General features: G+C 39.8%; 1 protein-coding gene across 6 annotated transcripts in view; it reads left to right on the top strand.

Moving 5' to 3' along the window:
* Positions 1-24,839, top strand: part of CADM2 (cell adhesion molecule 2) — a 1,012,793-nt gene that overhangs the window by 909,428 nt on the left and 78,526 nt on the right. For all 6 annotated transcript variants that reach the window (XM_075909639.1, XM_075909649.1, XM_075909633.1 and 3 more), the window contains one exon: positions 14,197-14,375. In XM_075909639.1, coding sequence (XP_075765754.1) covers positions 14,197-14,375 — 179 coding nt within the window. The remainder of the gene's footprint in view (positions 1-14,196; positions 14,376-24,839) is intronic.

The following is a 24,839-nucleotide window of genomic DNA, read 5'->3' as shown; positions in this document are numbered from 1 at the left end:
TGTAGCGCTGCAGAGAATGAGTAGCAGCTATGTTAGCAGTATTTTTTATAAATATCATATGTCCCTTAGGTTATCTGTTTCATATTGACCTGCCTGACTGCAAGGAGCTCAATCAAAGAATATGGTTAGGAGGAAACCTACATGAAATGAAACAATGTCAAAGATAGACACCTAGGGTCAACAGCTTCAAAGGAGTAAAGTTAACAATGGCTGGGCCAACTGTTGGGGAGAAGATGCCTACCTGGAGTCAGCCAAATTATGCAGTTGTGTTCCTGAGGCTGAAAACCTGGAATCAAAGGGGATTCTAGACCTTTAAGATGCTATCCTCAAAAAAGGAAGGCGGGGAGTGGGTTGTCATCCTGCTGACGGAAAGAAACATAGAGACAGAGAACATGCTGTGAGCAATACAGTCGGCTTCTCCCAGTCAGACCTCAAAGATTACCTGGATTGAGGAGAATTTACAAAATGCAAGGAAATATTAAGGTATAGGCAAATAGAACTCAGCTGTATCTGTCAAACTGGGGTTGAAGGGAAGCTAAAATTCAGAGATCCAGTCTCAGAGATTGGACCACAAGTTGCCACCAAGGACAGGTGCAGCGAAGCAGGAATGACTCCTGTGGGGCACACTCGAGGGACAAAAGGGGTCTCAGGTGCAGTTTGCCCTGTAACCATGACAAGAATAAATTGTTCATTTGTCTTGCTTCCTGCCTTTTTCATTGTAGAGTATATTTTTTTCATGTTCATTTTTGTCTCTGTAAAAATGCTTTCATCAAAGTATTCTGTTTTAAAAAAACAAACTAATGATTCTCACACTGACTTTGAGTTCCTATTTTAAGTCTCTCTCTCTCTCTCTCTCTCTCTCTCTCTCTCTTTAAGACTGCATCATTGCAACTTACTTTACCTGAAGCATTTATTTGTGCCCATATCATCTACTTGGCTGTAAGATCCTGTCAAGTATTTATTATATGAAAAAAAGTTGTTGCTATCTGCGCTAATATATGTAGGCGGTTTAATTCTTATATATGCTGAACATTTTTCTGTGTGGGGTTGTAACTCCACACAATAGGAAAAGTGAAAGTTGCTTTTATATTAATATTACTCACTTTTTTAATTAGTCCTAGAGGCTGAAGTGAAATATTCAGATGCCTTGAAACATAAATCTTTATATGCTGTTGAGCAAACTCTATTAGTTGAAAATAGTTTATTGGAGTATGTTTAGCTATTTACATTTAAAGCACATTCAAAAATGCACAGGAGGGGGAAGTTGTGTGCATTGAGTGACACTTACGCTTCCAGTAAAATCTATTTGATATATGTTTTTCTTCTTTCACAAAACTAAACTAAAATGAAAGATTCTCTTTAACAATGCCTTTTTCCATGGTATACAGATTTCTAGGATTTTTGCTTATTAGGACTGTGAGGGAGAGAGGAAATTGGGTGGGGAGTCCGAGTCTTAATTTAAAAAAAAACCTCAGTTACAAGTAAGTAACCTCAATTTCTTCATGTAGCAGGGGATGGTTTGTCAATCAGTAATCCAATGCTGGAGGAAATAGTGTCCTAATTAAATAGTGCTAGAATTACAACCAACCTTACCACATTGAGCATTAGTGCTAGCCACTGGATCTGAAAGTATGCACAGAATTCCAGGTGGCAGTCCTACATATTTTCTGAACTGGAACATATCTGAATTAAGCTAGGGACATAGTCATTGCCCTAGAAGAATCTGATGTAATACCCCGAGAGAAAGCTGCTGGTTTATAACTTTCTAGAATGCACTATATAACACATTGGGAAATAGTTTGAGATCATACTAGTGATCTTTATTATTTTCTGCATAAAAGATAATCAAAAGAGCAGATTTATACAAAATCCTTTAGATATATTAAGATAATAGACTACAACTCTTTTAACATCTACATTATTTAAAGTGGAGTCTCTCCTGTCAATGTGTGGTATAGGGTAGAAAACTGATATATTTATGGCTTGATTCACATGGACTTCTGATCCTATTTTAGGTAGAAACCCAAGGTCAGATCTATCTGGTCTCTACGAAGAGGAGTGAAGGGTGGGCACACTAAGAGGGAATATAATTCACTAACTCTCCTGTCTGACATTATAACAGTTAGAAAGGCAACTAGCTCTCTACTAAAGGCTTAATGGCAGCTTAGAATTGTGCTAAAACTAAACTGAGATCCCATGCTTTATTCAAGGCCTTATTCCGATGAGTACAGATTTGAAAGCCCCTTCATGATGTTTTTAACTGCATAATGTGTAAAAACTGATACATTATCTATCAGACCATGATAAGCTAATATAGATGCTAAGTGAACCTTGAGCAAAGAATATGATCCTCAGTCTTTAAGGTAGAGTGTTACAGAATACATTTATTGGAAGTCTGTTCTAGCTGATCTGTTTTCTTGTGCAATTCAGTTCACAAACCTTGGCCACTTAGAAAGGTAATGTTTTCTAGTGTTAGACTGCACTTGCTGAACATCCAAAGAATACGTTTTTTCATGGTTCACTAATATTCTGTTGGGCACTCCACTAACTACAGAGACACACAATCTGGATGAAACATCTTGCTATACTACTACAACAATAGGTCCAGTAATATTGGGAACGCCCTGCTAATTTTTTCATCAATTGAAGTAGATCCATGTTCCCTCAGCCAAGGTGAAGCTATTATAATAATTCTTGATCTGTGCTGTCTTATTTTCCTTTCTATTTTGTGTATCAGTGGGAACTAAGAAAAGTGCATACCTGTGCATCAGAAACTAACAAAAAATATAGATGGTATCATGAGCTTTCATGGGTGATACCACCTACATTTGTCTCTAAGGTGCTTCAGGACTATTCCTTGTTTTCTAAGTTGATTCAGTTACAGATTAACATGGCTACCCCTCTGAGACTGTTGTGCAGCAGAAACACAGGCAATATGGAATTCATTTCTTTTCCTGCCCTTGAACATGATAGGCAACACTTTTTGCAAGCAGTCACAACACATAGTAAATCTATCTCTGTAAGATGCCAGATGTTGAAGATCTTAAGTATCACTTCTCTATTGACCACTTGTGCAATTGTCATATCTCTGCTCATTTGATCCACAAAGTCATTGTGGCCCTGCACCTGTCTAGAAAGGATGGGCTAAATGTTGTGCATGATGCACCAATTCCATAAGGTGAATGCTTCACTATATAAATGGGACAAGCAAGCCCCTCCTGACCTGTTGACATGTCAGTTGCATTGTCCCTTGCCACCTGGACTGCCTTTCTTTTGATATGAAGGAGAAAAGATCTGAAAGCCATTATAAACCTCCCTCAGCTTTCAAAACTTTATAGGAAATACTCTTTTCTGAGAGTTGAATGTCTTCAGACTTTCAGAGAGTTTAAATGACCTCATTGAGAGAGCTGGAGAATTACATAATTTCCTTTTTAGAATATTAGCTCTCTGAGTTGTCCATGACAAGGATTTCAGTACATTCTCCAGTATAGTTTTCTTTGTCACTATACTGGGTCTGTAAAGCAACTAGTGCTATAGAATCTTCATTCTGAAGTAATTGTATAGTATTATAAACGCTGCTGATGCTATTCGGTCCATAACCTCTAGAAAAAAATCGCTTCCTACTCTGTATACTGCTGAAGCCCTATCCCAGTAGGTGTCTGAAGTCTAGGAAATTTTTCTGCAGGGCAGAGCTTTGCTGGAAAATACAAGTTGCCTTTTGTGTATGGCCAAAAAAGGCTTCCATGTCTCCTGACTCTGGGAGGGCATAGGCAGCTGCAGATCTGACTGATGCTTCTGAGAAAAAATACTGTGAGGAAAACAATAGAGGGTAAAATTACTTATGGTAGTTGAATTTCTTCTCCAACCAAATGGAATTAAGCAAGAGATTTTGCATTAGACAGCAAGCCTTGAGCTTTTCTATAGCTTGTCAGTTTTACAGATAAACATCATTTTTTTTCAAAGGAAAGGTTCTCTACTTTAAATTTTTTTTAGGAAGGTGGATAACCTCAGTCTCAGGCATGTCTTCTTAAATTATTAGCATATGGCCCAAAAAATATGAAGCATCAAAAGAAGCTCTAAGAGCTTTTCTGCAGTCATTTAAAATGATGTTAGCCTTTCTATTCAGCTAGTACAGTACTTGGCAATCTGTTCCTATAGATGAAATAGAGAATGAGGCATTATCATGTGTTAGATAGCTACCTGAATGCCAAGAGGGGGACAGAGAAAATACTTTTCTTCCTACTGCATCTGCTTTTTTACCCTCGTCATGTGGGGTGAATTATGCCTGTTCATATCTATGTCATTTTGATAGTAGTTTCGATAATTAAAAAATTAGGGCTGAGATACCAATAAAAACAAACAAAAATACCTGCATAAGTTAAGAGGCATATATCAGCCATTTGGGAAATGGACTAATAAGAAGCTGGGAAATAGTAAAGAGATTTGGCAGGCTGCAACAATCTATCCTATATGGGCAAGGAAAATGTATTCCATTAAGGAGCCCCCAAAATGCCAAAAAACCCCAAGATAAGTAGATCTTCTCATTGCCACAGAAGTCAGTGCCATCCACCTCTTCATGAAATTGCAGAGCATATTACTGAGATGAGTCTGTCTCTGGTCACTGGTAACCCATCATTGGGGCTAATTATTATAATTATATGCCTGTAAAATAAGGATCTTCTGCAAAAAGGGGTTTTTGTGAAAAAGTCCACATCCACAAAAACCTCCTGTGTAAAACAGATTGGAAGAGATTATGCAAATAAACATGAGAAAATGCAAATGAGTGCTTCATTTGCATTGCCTCTTCCGCAAAAAGTTTGTATTGTCGACATAGCCATTCTGTACAAATAGTTGCAACCTTCCTGCTAGATCTCTGTTGTTCTCTTGCCTATTTCCCCAAAACTCTGGGTTCCTGTTGGGCCATTTTTGTGTGCCAAAATTCACTGACCTTGCTTATCTAATGTCTTACACGATACAGGTCTGTAGGTTTCTTTGTATTTTTGCTGAGTAAAATAAAATGCAAAAGCTAGCTCTGTGGATTACAGTGTGCTTGAAGTGAGCATACAACAAAAAGAGCATCCAGAAAAAATCACCATGAGAATTTTGATAGCACAGCAATTATAATCCTAACTCTGAGGAATTAACTGTCACTAAGTAACAAGCACCAACTTTAATACCTAATAATTATCTATTGGCACTTAAAAGTAATAAGGCTCTGGATACAAGACAAATGCAGTTCCAGGGGGGATACTGCAGTTGGCAGGGACTGAGGTGAGAAGTCCCATTTTGTACTCATCAACACTGAGGGGAGAAGAAGGCATGTTAATAGGCATCCTTGGAAGAAGATTTCAAGGTCTGCGACCAGCCAGTCCAACCCCACAGTGGTAATTTGCAGAGAACATGGGAAAAGCAGAGAATTTGTATTTTTTGACTGGTGGGGCTATAAATCCTACAAAGGTCTCTACAGGTCTGAAATATTATACATCTATTTCCAAAATGCACAATATTCCCCTCATACATGTTTTCCTCAGCTTTTTCATAAAGGTATGGCACATGTAATGGTTGATGTTTTCACCAGGTTAAATGCTCCAAAACTGGCAACACAGCTCACTAGACTAGTCAGAATATCAACAACATGGGAAATTCCCTCATGATTTAAGCTTTGTTGGTGGTGAATTAAAGAACCAGAAAATCCAGACTTAAGATCTGGGTCATAGAAGTAAATTTCCGAAGAATGAAAGCAATCACTCAGCTAAAATGATTGCAAATGTTAGGGTAGAATTTAAGCCAAAAGTGATATGGTAAACATAGCAGAACTCTTTCCCTTATTCACCGAAGAATTCTGACTCTTGATATATATTAAGGACTGCGTAGAATGCAAGTACACCGCTATTTGAAGGATTTAGTTATAATCCCAGGGAAGAATAGACAAAATATTTGGGAACTAATTTACTTGTCTTGTTAACATTGTGCAAATCCTTCTTATATCCTCCTTATTCTTATCCACACTGACTAAGCAATCTTGACAGGATTTTTAGTTATCCAGATGGGGGTGAGTGTTAACATCCTTGGGGACTGATCCAGCAAACATTTATTACTATGCATATGCTGCAATAAACTGTCTCATTGAAATGAAAAGCGCTACTCAGGGTAGTCAAGATTACAATGATTGCTGGATTGTGCAGTGAAATGATAGAACTACAGTTACAGGGTGACCTCCCTTTATTCAGGAAAAAAAGTAGCGAAAGTGATGAAAAGCAAAGAAGGCATTGTGTGTGACAGAGGATTAAAGTGATTATGTCGACTTAGTTTAGCGGGAAGATGAATTAAAAGCAACAGGACAAACCTATATACTTTTCCTAAATACTGGGTACATTTACACACTGCAACCTGCCCTTCTCTCTTCCCTCCTCCTCCCTTCTTGCCTCCCCCCCAAACCCACTGAGGCAGCAAGATTCAGATCCTAGTCCAACTGACTCAAGCTAGTGAAGCCCACACTGCAGTGCCAAAAATAGCAGTTTAAATGGAGGGGTTTGGGCTTGGGCTCTGATACCCGTCAAGGGAGAAAATCTTGGAGCCTGGGCTCTACTTTACTATGTTTAGCACCAGCGTGTAAGCACAAATCTGTTAATCCAGGCTCTGAGACTTGCTGCTCTTGGGGGTTTTTTGTTTGTGTGTTTTGCTTCATAAACACACCCAAAGACTATGTTTGGGTAAAGGTAAGTTTGAGGGTATCTCTATTAGTAAGTTATGGTTTAAGATAAATTAGAAATGTAATTATCCCCAAACCAAGTATTAAAAACTGTAATCTGACATCATGTTCAAGTGGATAAGGAACCAGGAAATCGACTGTTGTGATTTTAAAATATTTTATAAACTGTAAGGCCCCAGTTCAGCAAAGGACTAATAACAGAAATGCATTTCATATATGACCTCCTTTTCTGCAGAAAACACGAAAAATACAACCAAAATGATTAAAAGCAAAGAAGTCTTCCAAATGAGAGAGGAATAAAATTGCTTACAACCCATTGATTTCAATGGAATTTATACTTGCTTACATTTTTTTCTGAATCAAAGCCTTAATCTGCCACGCATTACCAGTGCAGTCATACATTTAAAAAAAATATTATTTTGAAAGTATTTCAGTCCATCCTTAACATTTTCTCTCCTTTTTTGCTTGTTAGAATCATAGTCAGAAAAGACTTTTCCCTTCTTAAACAATTCTGTGTTAAGTTACTCACTGAAAAACCTTCTGTGTCATATCACCTGGCCAAATAAAGGTAACAGTGCTTTATGGTTGGGGACAGGGGTTGAAAAAGATGAAAATTGCTGCAAATATGGACAGTGAGTCACCAACTCGTCATCTGGGAATATAGGATTTGAAAAGGGCACAACTCAGGAGGAATAACGGTAGTTCGAATTAGGAGCTTTAATTCGAACTACTTAGTCCGTGCCGCGTCTAGCCACGGGCAGGTAGTTCGAACTACGGGGCATTTAAAAATGGCGGCTCCCGGGAATATGCAAATGAAGCCTGGGATATTTAAATCCCGGGCTTCATTTGCAAGTTCGAATGCCTACATTAGCCACTCTAGTTCGAACTAGGGTACAGTGTAGACATACCCTTAGGTATTTTGTTGCAAATACTCCTGGCTTTGCTTTAAAAAAAATATTTTTATTCATATTAATGGAATCTACTCTGCGTAAAACAAACCAGGTGTCTTCTGTTGAATTCATTTATGAGGGAACTATTATGTGTAAAATTTTGTCTCCATGGATGTAGTAATAGTTGAAAGAGCCACTTGAGCTGTGACTGAATGATATCGGGGGTAGTACTCCTTGCACCATCTATGGGTTTATCTACATGACAAAATGTTAGAGCAGAGTTCCCAAAATGTGGGGCATTCTCCCTTAGGGAGAATGGAACAACATTTAGGAGAGGGTGGGGAGGAAGTACCACCTAGCTCCGCTCTGTTCGCAGCTCTGCTCCAGCCACAACCCCACCTGGGGACATGGCTCCCTACACCCCCCCCCACCTCACTTTGGCCCCCAAATACAGCTCAGCTGCAGCTCTGCACTTGGCCCCTGCCTAAGCCTCAGCCCCTGACTCCATTCCTGGCTCTAGACCAGCCCTCAGTTTCAGCCACAGCCCCCTTATCTCAGTACACATCCCTCACTACCAGAACTGCAGCTTCTCTCCTAGACCCAGGGACGGTAAGAGGGAGTATGACCCTGAAAAGTTTGGGGACCATGATGTAAGACTGTAGCCATGAAAAACTGTGTAACCTGACATAATGTATACCCCCAAGTATTGTTCACTTAGACAAATTGTTATCAGCATCATAGGAGTTAATTGTGATTTACATTCATGTAGTGCAAGTAGGTGGCACAATGATAAATACTATGGCTGTGTCTAGACTGGCCAGTTTTTCCGGAAAATCAGCCGCTTTTCTGGAAAAACTTGCCAGCTGTCTACACGGGCCGCTTGAATTTCCGCAAAAGCACTGACTTCCTACTGTAAGAAATCAGTGCTTCTTGCGGAAATACTATGCTGCTCTCGTTCAGGCAAAAGTCTTGAGCAAAAGGGCCAGTGTAGACAGCTCGGATTTGTTTTCTGCAAAAAAGCCACGATTGCGAAAATGGCCCCGATTGCGAAAAGTGCTTTTGCGGAAAAGCGTCCGTGCCAATCTAGACGCTCTTCTGAAAATGCTTTTAACGGAAAACTTTTCTGTTAAAAGCATTTCTGGAAAATCATGCCAGTCTAGATGTAGCCCATTTGTCCTATTCTACAATAATCACATTGCCATGATCAGCATTGCATCAGCTAATCCAAATATTCCCAAACATGTTCAAACATGTCAAGATTAGTATACTCTGTGTTTTCTGAATATGCACAGTACTTGAAGTATATGTTTATCTGATTTTGTGTGTGTGTGTCTGTATGTGTGTATATATATATATATATATATATATATATATATATATATATATATATATATATATATATATATATAAGATTTGTGCACCTGTCTGTCTGCACCTGTCTCCTAAATGTCTGTTTGCATGTTTATCTGCGGGTCTGTGTGTTCAGGAACTCTTCCTAAATGGTAAGAGCTAGGACCACTGAATTTGGTATGCAAGTTCCTCTTACCTTAACTTAAAGCAAGGAGGTTGTGCCAAGTAAATGGGAAGTGCCAGGAATGGAACTGTTTTCCATATCATGGAGAGGGAAGAATACAGAGAGGAAGGACACTGGGGACAGCCACACCACCATGAGATGCGGAGAGGTGGGCTCCGCATCTTGCATCCATAAGAGTGGGTAAGTAGCCCTCCTACCCCAAAGCCTTTCCCCTCGCCCCAACAGCAGTGCTGCAGCTAAGGGCCAGGAGAGAGACAGAAAACTGAGGGGTGACAGAGGGCTCGTGGTGGCCAGGCGGAGGCAGAAGGCCCTTGGAGGCCGGGGAGTGCACGAAGGTGGGGAGAAACAGCCCTTTCAGCTGGTGGGTGGGGAAGAAAATCCTACTGGATGGGACCCCCTGCCCTGAGGTTTTCCTCATTCCCTGAGCCTCACTCTCTCGCCCTACCATGCCCCCAGTCTCCTGCCCTGACTCCTGCACCCCGCACACCATCAGCCACCTGCTCTGAAGGACCCAGGCAACACTGGCTAGCTCTTCTAGTATGGAATATTGAAGATATGTCCTCAAATTGGGCATATTTTCTCTCAGAAAATGTGTAGTCAGAGTCTGTCTGCTTGGAAAATCATCCAACATTTAAAAATATAGCCACCTTCTCAATACAAAATTATAATAATTCACTCTTGGCTCTCTAATGATTTGTATAAACACTATTTATTAAGACATAACAAGACCCCTTGAGATAAATATAGCCAAGCATTCACTTGTTGGCTATTTGTGGCCCTTTGGGTTTTCCATCTAATTTAAATGAAGATTTCTACTTCTGTAAATTATCTTTGCAAAGAAGCTGCTTAAACATGCATTTTATGAAAACAGTGATGTACATTCTGGCAGAAACACTTCAGAGTTCCTGCTCCTGGGAATGTAACCTTTCCGTAAATTAGTAAATGAGAAGCAATGAAGAGTGTGATAAAAAAATGTTCTGATCATCCTTTGTCAGCAAACCTTAACAAATCAGATCTCCACGCTTTCCCATTACATATTGGGTGAGGCTAGTCGCTTACATATGAAGGCCATTGTATAATTGTGTGTGTGTTAACATAAGGAATAGAAAAAATGTTGTATATTTAGGCCCCGTATATTTAAGTATCCTCATTTAGCAAGGGCGCTGAAGCACACACAAAAATTAGAGCACATATTTAATACTGATAAAGTCAATAGTACAGTATTTAAGTGTTTGTGCTTAAATTAAGCACATGCTTGTGTGAAGTATCAGAGGGGTAGCCGTGTTAGTCTAAAGCTGCAAAAGCGGTGAGGAGTCCTGTGGCACCTTATAGATTAACCGAAGTGTTGGAGCATAAGCTTTTGTGGACAAAGACCCACTTCGTCAGATGCTTGTGTGAGTTGCTGAATAAAGATTAATTTAAGCACATATTCCAGTGCTTTCTTGAACCAGGGTCCTAATGAGCAGTTGATTTGGACAGTAAATCCAAGTTAGATTAAACAAGGTTTCAGCAAACTATCATAAGGGTAATTGCTACAGATAATAATAAAAACCCCACTTTATTTTCTCATAAAGAGCACAAATAATTTAAGTTCTAGTAAACAAGAATGCTATTTGCTTTGTGCTAAGGGGCAGTTGCCTGAGTGGGGCAGCATGGGTCAGTGCTTGCAATTGCCAGGGTATCAACACTGCTCTCACCATCAGCCAAACAGCCAGGAGCAGCAGCACCCTTGGTTCAACATGAGTGTGGAGTGAGCCAGGCTCCAGTCCCTGCCCAGAGCCCATCTCTCACTCCCTGAGATAAGATCAGCACTCAACCTCTCCCCATTTCTCCAGGATAGGATCAGCTTGTTAACTCTTTCTGTCCAACAAATAGCTGCAGTCTCAATTGGGGGGCAGAAACTGGAATGCTGTCACATTGCCCAAGCCCCAAAAATATTTCTGAAATGATGCCCCTGCCATTAAATTAGATGGAGATTTGACTTAAGTCATTTAAAACAAAAATCAACTCCAGTAATTGATGATATACAACAACAAAAACCAGTTCACTTACATTTGTAATGCACTTTTAAAGAAAATCATGTCATTGCCCTTCATGGATTGTATTCTTATATGCATGGTCTGAAGCCTTCAGCAAAATACTTAAGCATAAGCTTAAATCCATCACTTCTCAGGTAAGCAATATAGTCCAAACCTCAGTAAAGGCAGTGCAATACATAGTTAAGAATTTCAATGATTTCTTGAAAAGTGGCTTGCTGAACTGAGGGTCTGCTGATCTGTTCACAATGAGACTTAAGCACCTTACTGGTACTTTACACACCTAAATGCTCGACGTATATGGCACTGCTTTTCACAAACCCACCATTCTTCTGCTACCTAACACTGTAGTCACCTAAACTCCGTTTTGGTACTTACGTTTTTGCAGCAAAAGTTCCTTAAGTGCCTGTGTTTCTGCTCTTCCAACTAACTCACCTGTGGGCTCAATGCAGTAAGCATGCTCAGGGACCACCTTACTTGACAACAGGAGGGCAAGGGAGTGGAGCTTTCGGTAAATAGTCAAAGAGTTATTGGAGGAGGGGTACTGGATCCTTTTCTCTTACCTCCAAGGTGGAGAATAATCTCACACTCACTCTCTGTACCAATGACTGTTCAGTTGTTATCCAAAGTGGAACAACTTCAATGGGAATGATTGAGAGAGATCCATGTAAGACTGTCCCATAGTCCAGAGAACAGGGCACTCATCTGGAGGTGGCAGATCCCTGTTCAAATCCATTTTCTTCACACAGAGGGTCTCCCATATCCTTACCACTAAGCTAAATGTTATGAGTCGAGGTGTCTAACATAGGCTTTGTAAATCTAATTAGTTTTTCTAAAAGATGGTTGAATTCCTAAATGCTGAATTCCTAACAGTTGTTTTATTCTGTTTAATTATTTGGTTATATAGCTAAATGCTTTGTTACAAAAATAAAAACTTAAAAGGCCAAATTTTGCTTTCAGGAAAATAGGTGCAAGTTTGGAATAATTTATGATTAATTAGGCTCACTCTAGATATTTACCAGAATGAATGAATGTTATCTTTGACCTGTAACTGGGGTAGGCAATGATCTGGAGGAGGTTTACCATGGTTAACCCAATTGGCCGCCAGTGCTTTATTTCCTATGCATCTGCAGATACAGCGGCTTGCAGCTCCCATTGGCTGCGGATCACCTTCTCAGGCAATGGGAGCTATGGGAAGTGGTATTCTGGTCCATGCCACTTTCCACAGCTACCATTGGTCCGTGGCCAATGGGAGCTGCAAACAGGTGTACCTGCAAATGAACAGGTAAATAAAGCACTGGCAGCCTGCCAGGGGCTAACCGTAGAAAACCACATCAAGCCCACGGTCTGCTTATTGCCCGTGGTTATCAGCACAACTGTAATTAATTGTTTTGGAAACAGCTATGATGTTGCACAGACAGGTAATTATGAAGAAATGGAAACTGATTCAGGATATGTAAACATCTTCTACAATGTCACTGAATATAGCCAGCCTAGCCGCTCTCTAGTGGAAGGACAGGTATAATATGGTAACATGAAAATCACTAGGAATGTTTGGAGGGCTGCAGTTTCCCTTTCCATTTTGTTCTCGTTTTGGCTGGGATGACAGCTATTGCTCAGGCTTGTCTTTTATTAGACTTGTTTCATATCATCAGATGTATGTGTGTTCAATAGATCTGCATGCTTTCTGTGGTAAATCTTGCTTTATTGGTATCTCAGATCCTCCGGTAAATCTGGTCTCTAGCTATTCAGTATTCAAGCAAGCCCCTCATTGCCCACACTTACCCATCAGAGATTTTTGTAACTCCTTTTTTGTAATTCCATACAAGTGAATTTAGGCTGCAAATTGGTTGGATTTTTCTTTTCCCCTGTGGGAAATTTCAATTTCTTAGGATGGAATCAACAACTGAATTTTTTTTCAGCTGAAAACTAAAATTTTCAATTAGGAAATGCTTCCAGTGGCTTATGTCAGCTGTAATTCAGGCACTCGAGTCCCCTTTCTCCTCTTTGTACTGGGATCCCTCTCTGGACTACACCCCTCATGATGTAATATAGTAACAATTAAAGTAAAACATTAACAGTGCCACATTACCTTAATCTCTTTTCTCTATCTAGATTTCTCAGCCTCTTTGTGAAGATAATTTTCTCTTGCTACATTTGTCTGTTAAAACATGAAAAAATATTTCTTTCTGCTAATTTTTCTAATGATGACATCCTTACTTCCAAGAATCAGGACAATTGTTCTTATGCTACCATTTCTTGTGGTATTGGGCTTTTAACATGCATTTTTGCTGCTGTTTGTTTACTTTGGCCTCTCTGGAAAAACTTATCTACAAAACCAAACTGAGATTAAAAGATGCCAGTTAGAGATGGTTGGTTATTCTTGCTTCAGGAAACTCTCTACCACAGTAAAATCCAGTTGGGATCAGTGTGTGTTGTCCAAGCAGTTTGAACATCTAGCCACTTCCCAAAGTGAAGATTTTCTTGCAGAATCATTTTGTTATAACTCATCTGAATGTCCAAATGCCTCATGTTCATTCTTTCACTTGATAACTCCCCGGAATGACCTTCATATTCCAAGAGTACCCTTTAGGAAGATCTATTGGGCCATTTAGCCACTGGGAAAGAAAACTATATTAGGCTTTTTTTATTAGTATACCATAACCACCCACGGTTATACTCTTGAATATGTGGGTGTTGTATCAGTTTGCTAGGGGAACACTTAACTACTCAGACTACTCTTTGCATAGTAACATAGGTGTATTACATAAGTATCTCCCATTCTGGAGTGGTATCTCATTAGAACACATGAATTAACTGACTAATGGTGTGATTCCTAAGTAATATATAGAAGGCCCAATATACCTGCAGTACCAATAATTCATGTAACTGATGATTATTCATAGGTACTGATAAGTGGTACATCCACTGCTCATCTGTCTCTAATGTTATTGTTTGAGTATTTAATGTGCTATGGTATATGTTTCATGTAACTTACACAACTTGTTCATTTGGATCCATTAGGCCAGAACCGGTATTGTGGACAAAGGATGGCGGAGAACTACCAGATCCAGAGAGAATGGTTGTCAATGGTAGGGACCTAAGAATTAGTTTCTTAAACAAAACGGACAATGGTACATATCGATGTGAAGCAACAAATCCTATTGGCCAAAACAGCACAGAGTATGTCTTGATTGTACATGGTGAGTACATGTCTTTAAATATTGTAAGAAAGAATACCTTGATTAATATTCGAATTTTGTTATTGTTTCAATCAACTATAAACAAATGTTTAAGACAACACAAAAGAATGACAAGAAAAAAACTAGAAGTGTAATTTTTAGAGCGTCATCTAGTAGTAAACAGTCTGACTGCCTTTTATTAGTATGTGTTTAATAAATTTTGTACAACATATATCTTTCCAAAGTGTGGGGAACTTTTTGCTAATTAAGCAACAGGCAAAAATGTATTTGAGAGAATACAGGGAACTGTTTTACGCATAATTGTATTCCTAAAACATGGTATTTAGATAGAACTGTCTGTAAGGGCATGTCTACGCAGCAGAGCTAAAGCCGAGATCAATTGCATAGCTTAAGTTGAAACAGCTTATTTCGGCTTTTGGTACTGTCTCCACGGCAGGAAATCTGTTAGAACACTCTTCCCCTGACTTCCCTTACTCCTCATAAAGTAAGGGTTACAGGAGTCAGAGTAAGAAATCCTCCAGGTCACCATTATTTTGACATTATGTCAAAATAAATGCTTGCTGTGTAGATGTGGACTATGTTTTTTCAGAATAACACTAGTTATTCTGAAATAACACTGCTGTGTAGACATAGGCTAAGTGTCTAGGTTATGTGTAAACATAGCCAAGAAGTACAAGTCAATTGCTATTTATTTTGTAAACCATTCAAGACTGAATACTAAAGATTTCTCTTAAAAATTACAATCTGATGCTGAGCATTCTCAACTCCCAATGTAATCTGAAGGTCCTAGAGAACTGCTCCAGAGAATGAGGCCTGTTTTAAAATCAGCCCTAAAATTGTCTAGTAGCATAAGTTCATAATAATTATTGTAATAATTAGTAGTGTGGTTCTCACATAATTATGATTGTTTTGTTTTGCCCGATTTGTCTTGATGCTTCATGTCAAAAGAATAAAAGCCTTAATATTAAGTGTGAAATACTGATTCAACAAAAATACAGCAGAGTCTATTACAAGAATCAGCATTTGGCATCTATCATCACACCATAACCACAGATACCTACTATTAAAATCTGTTACTTCAGACACCACTGTGTGAGGTAACTGCTGGAAAATGACTCCTACAGTCTGTATGTGAACCCACGTCTCAAAGGTCAGATGAGTTTATTAACTCCATTGCAACACCTGTGGCAATCCCTTTTTTCCCTCGCTTTTATACATGAGCAACTTTTTTCAGCACCACTGCAAAATAAGGAAGCACTTTGTGAGTCTCAGACTGTAAAAGAGTCATTGAAATGAGAAATATGAAGTCCATCTCCTCCTTATGAGCAATTTAAGTGGAACAAATATATTGTTACTCTGGTGTTTGCAAGCTAGCCAACAGCATGATTCACTTCAAGTGCCAAATTACCTTAAGGTAGTTTGGCAGTTAACACATTTATAATGAATACTTCTCTAAACATTTTGTAATTAGTTATTTTCTGGCTCCATTGTTAAACTATAATTGATCAAAACACCCAATGGATTAATACTGTTCATGCTGCTGAAGTTCATCGTTTGTTTACCTAAGATTAGTGAAACCAGTAATGACAGGCTCTTTGGACCTCTGAGGCTCCACTGAGGAGTATTATTATGTTTAAGAAAACAAAAAAAAAACTCACCCAAAACTCTACTTATGCTGATTCCAAAAAATATTTCCCATTTAAATCCTGTAAGTAATGGTTTATTAGTTGTTGGCTGGATACACAAAATGCTAATGTCTCTCTTTGATGGAGTGACAGTTTTCCAAAACCTAGCAACTATTGAAATCTGAGCGGTCTCTTTATTTTGCCAGAAGTATTGAAGTGATAATTTGGGAGAATTTGACCCTTTTTGTCTCTTACATCATGGTTATTTTAACATTAGCTGTGACAATTTAATATGTCTCTAAGTACGAATGTTTCATGATCAGCTGCCTCGTGACTTTCACTTTCAGTAGCATGCACCTGTTAACCTGATTACCATGCTACGCTTGATGGCAGTCTTTAAAATCATCATTATCAAGATGCCATTCTGCTGTGTGTGACAGCACATTATGAATCTTATCTCATTTAACATTGCTGACAATGTCTGTTATGAATACTGGAGCTTCCCTAATTGCATTCATGCAAATCTAGCATTAGAACTAGAGACAGTAATTTGGCTTCCTACAACTCAGTAACATTGAAAGTTGTATGACAGAGGATGCAATGATGCTTGCTATTAATAACCTGTAACATACCAGAGTTATAAAGCTGCAGCTGTAAATGAGAGGTTGGGATTAATTATTTTATCAGGTTTAGAATAATTAGTTTACGCAGATCAATTTGGGCAGCACTTGTCTCCTCTTTTGATCATTGCTTCTTGCTGATCAACTCTTCTGGATCTAATGAAACAGGAACTTCCCCAAATCAGGCATTTTTACCAGTCTTCCTTGCTGTTTGAAAACTGATGACAAGGAGTTTTGGTATCTTGCAGTCAGATTGTCTTATTGACTAGAGGACTTATTTTCTCTTTGTGTATTCCTAAATAGATTCATAGTACTCTTTGGTTCTTCATGTCCGTTCCAAAAGGTGTGCACGCACTGCATGCACAATCATCAGAAGACATTTCCCCCCCTTTGCGGTACTGGTAGGGACAACTATGGAGCTTCCCAAAGTGGTGCTTGCATCATGCAGAATATAGGGCTTACCCGGCCCTCTACTCTTTACCTCCATAGGATCCACGTGGAACGAGGTGTACCGGTAGTTCGGAATAGGAAGCCTAGTCCGAACTACCTAGTTCGAGCCCCGTGTAGCCGCGCTGCACGGGGTTCGAACCAGCGGGGTTTTAAAAATGGCGGCTCCCCACTTATGCAAATGAAGCCCGGGAAATTCAAATCCCGGGCTTCATTTGCAAGTGCGGTATGCCTACATTACCCTCCTAGTTCGAACTAGGAGGGTAGTGTAGACATACCCTGAGAGTGTGAAGGGCTGGCTGAGCCCTATATACAGGGCTCCACAGCCACCTCAACAGGTACCGCAAGAGGAAAAGATGTCTTCCAATGATCGTGCCTATGGAGAGCACCCACCTATTGGAATAGACATGAGCAGCACATCTTGAAGAACAACAGTTACAGAAGATAAATAACCTTTTTTTTCTCTTCACATCTTCTCTTGTAGCAAAGATAGCAACATGAAGATAGTTGTCCTTTCCCAAGCAAGGGACAGTATATCTTTCTCTCCTTCTCATTGCCTTCATGGGCTTCTTGGCAGGCTCTGGCTAATGGCTTATATAGCCTTTCTGCCTTGCCCCATCTACAAATTAGGCACAGCCTTGCATTGTCAGCTCCAGTCTATTTTGCTTTACTGGAACTGCTATGATAAGTGTTGATTCTGGCTTTTTTACCTAGCACTCTGTCACACCTTTATTGTGGCTTACAAACCATCAGGGAGTCATGCATTCTGTCTTGCCCATCTTTCATTTCTTATACATACAATGCCAAATTTATAGGGATGGACCAAAGCCACATGAGAAGGGAGTTTCCACAAGGAAGCCCTCACAGATTTCCCCTGTACTGTCTAGTCAGAGCAGCAATAGCTGAGACAATCGGAATCCATCAAGCTCACAAGAAAACATGCAAATACCCTACGTTGCTTCCACTCTGCTCTGAACACCAGCAGCACCCCATTAGCAGTGCGATTTCACTGAAGCCAAGCTACCCATGAGTTTGTCACAGCAGCCTCTAGGACTGCAGGGTGAGATTGATGGTTACGTGTACAAGACAATACAACTACTAGGGCTGTGTTAATATTTCTAGGTAAGCTCATTGGAGCTGGAGAGAGACCAGTAGGCAACCCCCAACCTTTCCACTTTCCTGACTGTCCCAGGGGCTCATGGAGCTTGGGGTACTTTAGGTCTGGGGTATTTTGCTTCCTGCTGCTGTGGAGAAGCAGGGCTCAGCCAACTGGGAGAGGTTGTGCGTCATAGTGGAGCAGGCAGCAAGACCGCTCCGGATCCCGCTGCCACCATGGTGAGTGTGGGGAAGGGGAAAATCCCTGCTGCTGCCACAGGTACCTCCCATCCATAGGACAGTTGAGGCAGGTGCTGTGGGCCTGGGGCAACCACCCTGAACCATCCTATGGATGGGATGGCTCTGCTCCCAGTCTATGCACCGTTCCTGGATTATGGGAAAATGATGCCACCAGATCAAAATGGAGAAATGAGGCCACTGAGGCCCCTTCTATATGTGGAAGGTTGTCTCCATGCACGGAGCCGTGGAAAGGGAAGCGTGATCTCACTCACAGCAGTCTCGGTATTTAATTTTTACCCATATATGATTTTTGCCCTGTTTGTCTTATTTTTTTCTCTCTCTCTACTAAATTTATCTTTCTGGGTTTTTTTCAAGTTTCTCAGACTTGCCTACCCTCCCTATTCTATATTTTACTGTTAACATGTCTCTCAGTGGGACCCTATCCACTAATTCCCTCAATTTTCCAAAGTTATCTTCATAACTCAGAAGAGATTTAGACAGCTTAGAGCAGAAGCTTGCCTAAAAATGAAAATGTGTAGTTTATCATAATTAGAGATTAAGGGTAAAGCAAAGTGTTTATACATATTAATTATACAAACAAACCAAGGCACTGTGATGCCTTTAATTGGGACAACCTAGACTTAAAATTGTGTAGAAGAGTCATCTCCCAATGCAGAGGAAGATGAGGTAATAGTGTCCTGGTGTCGGTTGATGGTAGTTTAAATAAATATAGTTATATGGAAACTAATTGCAGTTTGTTATAATTAATATCTGTAGTTAATATCTTTGTTTAATTTTTTTCCCCTGGAAATAAAGGAATTTAGTTTTAGATAAAGTCAATGAATTTAACTATGAAATGGGTCTGTGCTGCTTTGCAGAAGACATATAGGTGCTACTTTAATTTTTCTTTTATTATTAATAACACATGCCAAGCAAACATTCCAACTGGAAGGTGTACATGAAATGAAAGTTTTTTAGACAGCAGTGCAAAGGGAAAATAAGTTGGGTTTTTTTTACAAAACTAGGTGATTGGGCAACAAAATGGCAAATGAATTTTAATGCTAATAAATGCACATTAGAAAAAATAATCCCAGCTATACATACAAAATATGGGGACTAATTTAGCTATTACCATTCAAGAGAGAGATCTTAGAGTCATAGCGGATAAGTCCTGTGAAAACACTCAATGTGCAGCAGCAGTCAAAAGCAAAGAGAATGCTCAGAATCATTAAAAAAGGGGAAGAGAATAAGACAGAGAATATCTTATTGCCTCTGCACAAACCCATGGTACGCTGACATCTTGAATACTATGTACAGATGTGGTTACTTCAACTCAAAAAATATACATTGGCATTGGAAAAGGTTCAGAAAAGGGCAACAAAAATTATTAGGGGTTTGGAATGGGTTCCATATGAAGAGAGATTAAAGAGACTGGGACTTTTTATTTTAGAAAAGAGGAGATTAAGGGGGGATATAATAGAGGTCTATAAAATCACATCAGGTATGGAAAAAAGTGAATAAGGAGAAGTTATTTACTTGTTCCCACAACATATGAACTCAGGTCACCAAATGAAATTAATAGCTAGCAAGTTTAAAACAAACAAAAGGAAGTTTTTCTTCACACGGTGCACAGTCAACCTCTGGAACACCTTGCCAGAGGATGTTGTGAAGACCGGGACTTTAATAGGGTTTAAAAAAATACTAGATAAATTCATGGAAATTCATAAATTCGAAGTCCATCAATACTTATTAGCCAGGATGGGTAGGAATGGTGTCTCGAGCCTCTTTCAGATTTTGGAAATGGATGACAGGAGAGGGATCACTTTATGATTATCTGTTCTGTTCACTTCCTCTGGGACATCTGGCATTGGACACTGTCAAAAGATAGGATACTGGGCTAGATGGACCTTTGGTCTGATTCAGGATGGCCGTTCTTTTATTCACTCAAACATTTGTCTCCGGCAGTAATTCTAATACTTGTAATAACTGTAGCTATTTGTCATTTCTACATTTTCATATATTATTTTGCTGTATTAGAAGTATATGTTCTGGTAAGATGTATTATACCTCAATTATGGTGATGGACTCTAGGCAGCAGAGTTTGTGCTTTCTCTTTCCTTTACTTTATTGAGAATTTTTTGTTACCTATGACCAAATGTTTGTTGTTAAGCACCAGTATGCAGAACAAACTACCAAATTCATGACATTCGACTTAAAAATAATATTTTCTACTTGGAAAGTTTAAATAAAAAGCTCCATTACTATATCTGGAGTTGAGAACGGAACATGTCTGTCATAATCAAGTTACCTGGACAAATCACCTGTGGCTGCCACCATCACTAAAGACTTGGTTCATGCTCAATTTTGTAATATCAAATATGACAGAAGTTTAAATATGATGGAAGATTCCCCAATGTGAACAAGACAATGAAAATGATACTGAGGCCAGAACTCATACTGACAAATAGACCAATATCAAGATCAACTCTTTGTTATCAACAGGAAATATGATCAGAATAAGGCAAAAAACTTTCTACTACTCTGGCTGTAGCCTGGGACTGCCCTGTCCCGGATTTCTTATTTCTGCTCCAGCAGTGTGTGTACCACCAGAAACCAAAGTTTGGGTATCAAGAAAGCATGGCATCCCTACACTTATTAGAGGATTCACTCTATGCCATGCTCAGGAGCATAATCTCCAAACACGGCTTTCATATCTGCAAAGCTGAAATAGGGGCTCCACTACGTCAGACAGTAGTGAAAATTCCATTGTAAACAAGTCCATTATATTTTACTTGGAAATCCCCTAACAGAGCAATGCTTTTAAGTAATTTACAAATTACTGTGGGTTTTTACTTATTATCACTAGATAATATGTGATTCACTGTATGTATACATTAGATTAAATGAGACAAGTGGAGTTACTGTACATCAAGAATTTTATGATCTTACAAGATAATGTTATGATGTTCAAAGTTAACTTGAGTTACTAATCATCATGAACAAAATACAGTGATCATCAGCAAATACAATATACGTAGTAGAAAGAGCTAGTCCTAGTGATTTGGAAGCTTTCTCCTGGGCAGTAAACCTGGATTAACTTGAGCCTCTATTTTTCTTCTGAAGTAGACAGCACTTGAAGCTAGAAAGAACAATCACATCAATGTGTGAGCCATATTCTCTCAGCTTGCTCCCAGATGCTTCTCAGGCTGCCCTACTCACCAGGCAGCCATCATATTATGGAACCAGGCAGCAGAGGGAGGCAGCTGTTCAGGAAATCAGTTCCTCAGCTTCCTGGGCAGCTGCCTCCCAGTGAGCTGACTGGCCAAGAAACTAGAGACCCCCGGAATGCAGCTGCCCTGGGAGTTGGAGTGTCCAAGCTGGCAGAAAACAATGGTTACTGGCTGACACAGCTGCTTTTCTGCCTGCCTCTCAGGTGTCCATTAAAAGTTTTCTTATAATTAACACATTTTCCAACAGAAAAGTGTACAGTACCTTCCAAAATCAACTGTAGTTCACACGTGGTTATTTCTTGCTGTAGTACTACCTGTATTATCTTTTCCTTTCCAGTTTCCCTGTTATCTTCAGTCTCTCCAGCATAGAGCAGTTAGCTCTTTAGGATATGTCTGCTTAGCATTTTGGAGCCCATAGGAGTAACTTTTCCAGTCAAGAGAGTTGAGTTTGCAGGACTCAGGCTAATTCTCTAAATATAGCTGTGTAGACAACACTTCAGATTTGCTCCAATCCAAACAGCAACTTCAAAGCACTGTCCACTGAACTGTTTTTAGAGACATAAGCATGTAAACCAGGGCTGGGAGGCTTCCTGCCTGCAGGCTTCAGAATGCTGCATAGACATATGCCAATTCTGATATTGCTCTGACTCCATCAACCATTTCCTCAAAGACTTTTGTCACTTTTGAACACCAGTCATAGGGTTACTTCATTATAATGAGACTTGCTGCTCTGTATTGCTCTCTTTTTCTATTCTTTTCCTCTTGCAGTGAATATTTTGTCTGTTTATCTTTGAGAGTTCCTTGTCTCATTCCATATCATATTTAAACTGTTCACCCTAATTGGTGAGACTACACAATTGGGCATTTGCCTTTGTCTTAGCCTTTGCATTCACCGATTTTCTTTTTCTTTTTTGTGCCCTGATCTCTGGAACAGTCATATTCTTGAAGTGCACCAAGCATCTTCCCTCTTCAAATCTGTCCTCAATACTCACTCACTTTGCCCCTCTCCTGGCTAGGCCGGAGCTTTGCCACAATACAAAGCCAAACTGCATTATTTTCATGTTTTATAACCTCCTTTATTTGTCTTCTGTCAGCCCCTGTTGCCCTCCCTCTCTGTATCATGTTTCATTTCCATTCTATAATTGTTTTAGACCTCTGCCTTTTTCACACTTGTGAAAGCACTAAACACACCTACCGTGCTCCAATGATTATTAGAGCAATTTTTAAAAAGGTTAAAAAGCTGGAGAATTCTTTTAAAAGCAGGTAAAAATGCATTCTCTAATTGGCCTATCAAATGGGAAGTAGACATTCTGCTCTGCAAGTATTTTCACTCCAGCACTCCAATTAATCTCATGCATTGCTTGTGAGTATCTTTTCTTGCAAACGTCTCTCAAAGATAAACAGACAAAATATTCACTGCAAGAGGAAAAGAATAGAAAAAGAGAGCAATACAGAGCAGCAAGTCTCATTATAATGAAGTAACCCTATGACTGGTGTTCACATCTCTCAGTGAGTGTTTCCAAACATTGAACAAGTTGGATAAACCCTAAGACGGCCTACTTGTTATGGGAATAAATCATTTAATTTACAGACATGACCGACTAGAGGGAACTACACTGACTTATCCTTTCACTGAACATGTGCTTGGACTACTGAAAAGAGAAGTAACATTGCTATTAAGGTAGTGGTAACCTCTCCACCATTAAGTTTGTAACTCATTTTTTATTGTATACCTAAATTGTATGTCTGCACATATAAATCACAAATAAAGAAATATTCACCTCAAAAGATAGCTTATATGTGGATCTGAGAATTGAGTGTGTGTGTTATGTGTATATACGTGTAAAATATCCAAATTTGAATTAAAATGGACAACATGGTGTTCAGTTTTTTCTTCCTAAAAATAGAAGAATTCACCAATGTTCAAAAAGTCTGTTTTGTTGCTACTTGGAACTGCCATCCCAAAAAGGTGTTCATTATCAATTATTAAGATTTTAAATATAATGGTGGATCAGCTCTGATATTGTTTAAATAGTCTGGGTACCTATGCTTTCCTGTGGGAAAAAAATTGCTTTTTGATTTCACAGACTAAAGGGAATGCTGGCTTGTTGGCCTTAGAAACAAGAGGGGAAAAATTGGAAGAAAAGATTCTGTACTCTTACGTGCTGCTCCCTTACAATTTCTTTTCTTCCCTTCTCCAAATCATAGGACTGGAAGGAACCTCAAGAGGTCATAAAGTCCAGTCCCCTGTATTTATGGCACGACCAGCCACCATCTAGAACATCCCTGACAGGTGTTTCTCCAACCAGCACTTAAAAATCTTCAGTGTTGGAGGTTGCACAACCTCCCTTGACAATAGGGATGTTAGATATTGTATAATTGAATAGTCACATAATCAGGAAATCTTAGCGGTTACAGAACTATTCAGTGGTTCCCGGGTGGGACCAGCAGCCAATGCATCCTGGCCCCACTCCCGGTGAGCACCCTGCACTGTTGCCTCTGTATCAGAGGCAGAAGCATGGGGTGGCAGCAGCCTCTGTCTGTGGGGTTCTGAGCTCCCCATGGACAGAGGCTGGTCTGTAGCAATATCTTGTCGGTGGCAAACCTAGGCCTTCTGCAGACAGAGGCTGCTCTGTAGGTTTGTCTGCGGGGAGCTCATACGCCCCAGAGACAGGGGCTGCTGCTGCTGACAGAGATTGCTTTGTGGCAGCCTCCCCTGCCTCCTCTCCCATGCTGCTGTCTAGGAGGAGAGGGGGTATAGGCAGGCAGCACCACAGAGCTGGTGCTGGGGGGAACAATTTTTTTAGCTGGCTCCCCCCACCACCAGCTCCTGCCTCTGCCCCTCTCATCTTTGTAGGAGACAGCAAGGGGGCAGGGGCAGGCAGGTCTGCGGAGCCAGCATGCACAGGGAACCTGCTTGAAAACCAGCACCTCATGCTGATACGGAGGCAGCAAGGCAGGGTGAGTAATGCATGTAATCAACAAGATTAATCGATAGATAAGTCCTGGCTACATATTGACATGCCTACTAGGCAATTTAAATAAACAGACTTCATAATACAGTATCCACAGGAAAGGATTTCTTAATCTGTGTACATACTAGCATCTTCAGGGGAAGGATTTCCTTCTTGCAGGTCTTCAGAGATGTGCAAGAGTGAAGGTCTGTTCCTAAAGATACCAAAGAAAAGTAGCTGGAAGGAGGGGTGG

This window comes from Pelodiscus sinensis, chromosome 1 (genome assembly GCF_049634645.1).
Source record: "Pelodiscus sinensis isolate JC-2024 chromosome 1, ASM4963464v1, whole genome shotgun sequence".
Taxonomy (NCBI): domain Eukaryota; kingdom Metazoa; phylum Chordata; order Testudines; family Trionychidae; genus Pelodiscus; species Pelodiscus sinensis.
The sequence above is the reverse complement of the archived record's forward strand: the minus strand, read 5'-3'. Positions and strand labels throughout refer to the sequence as shown.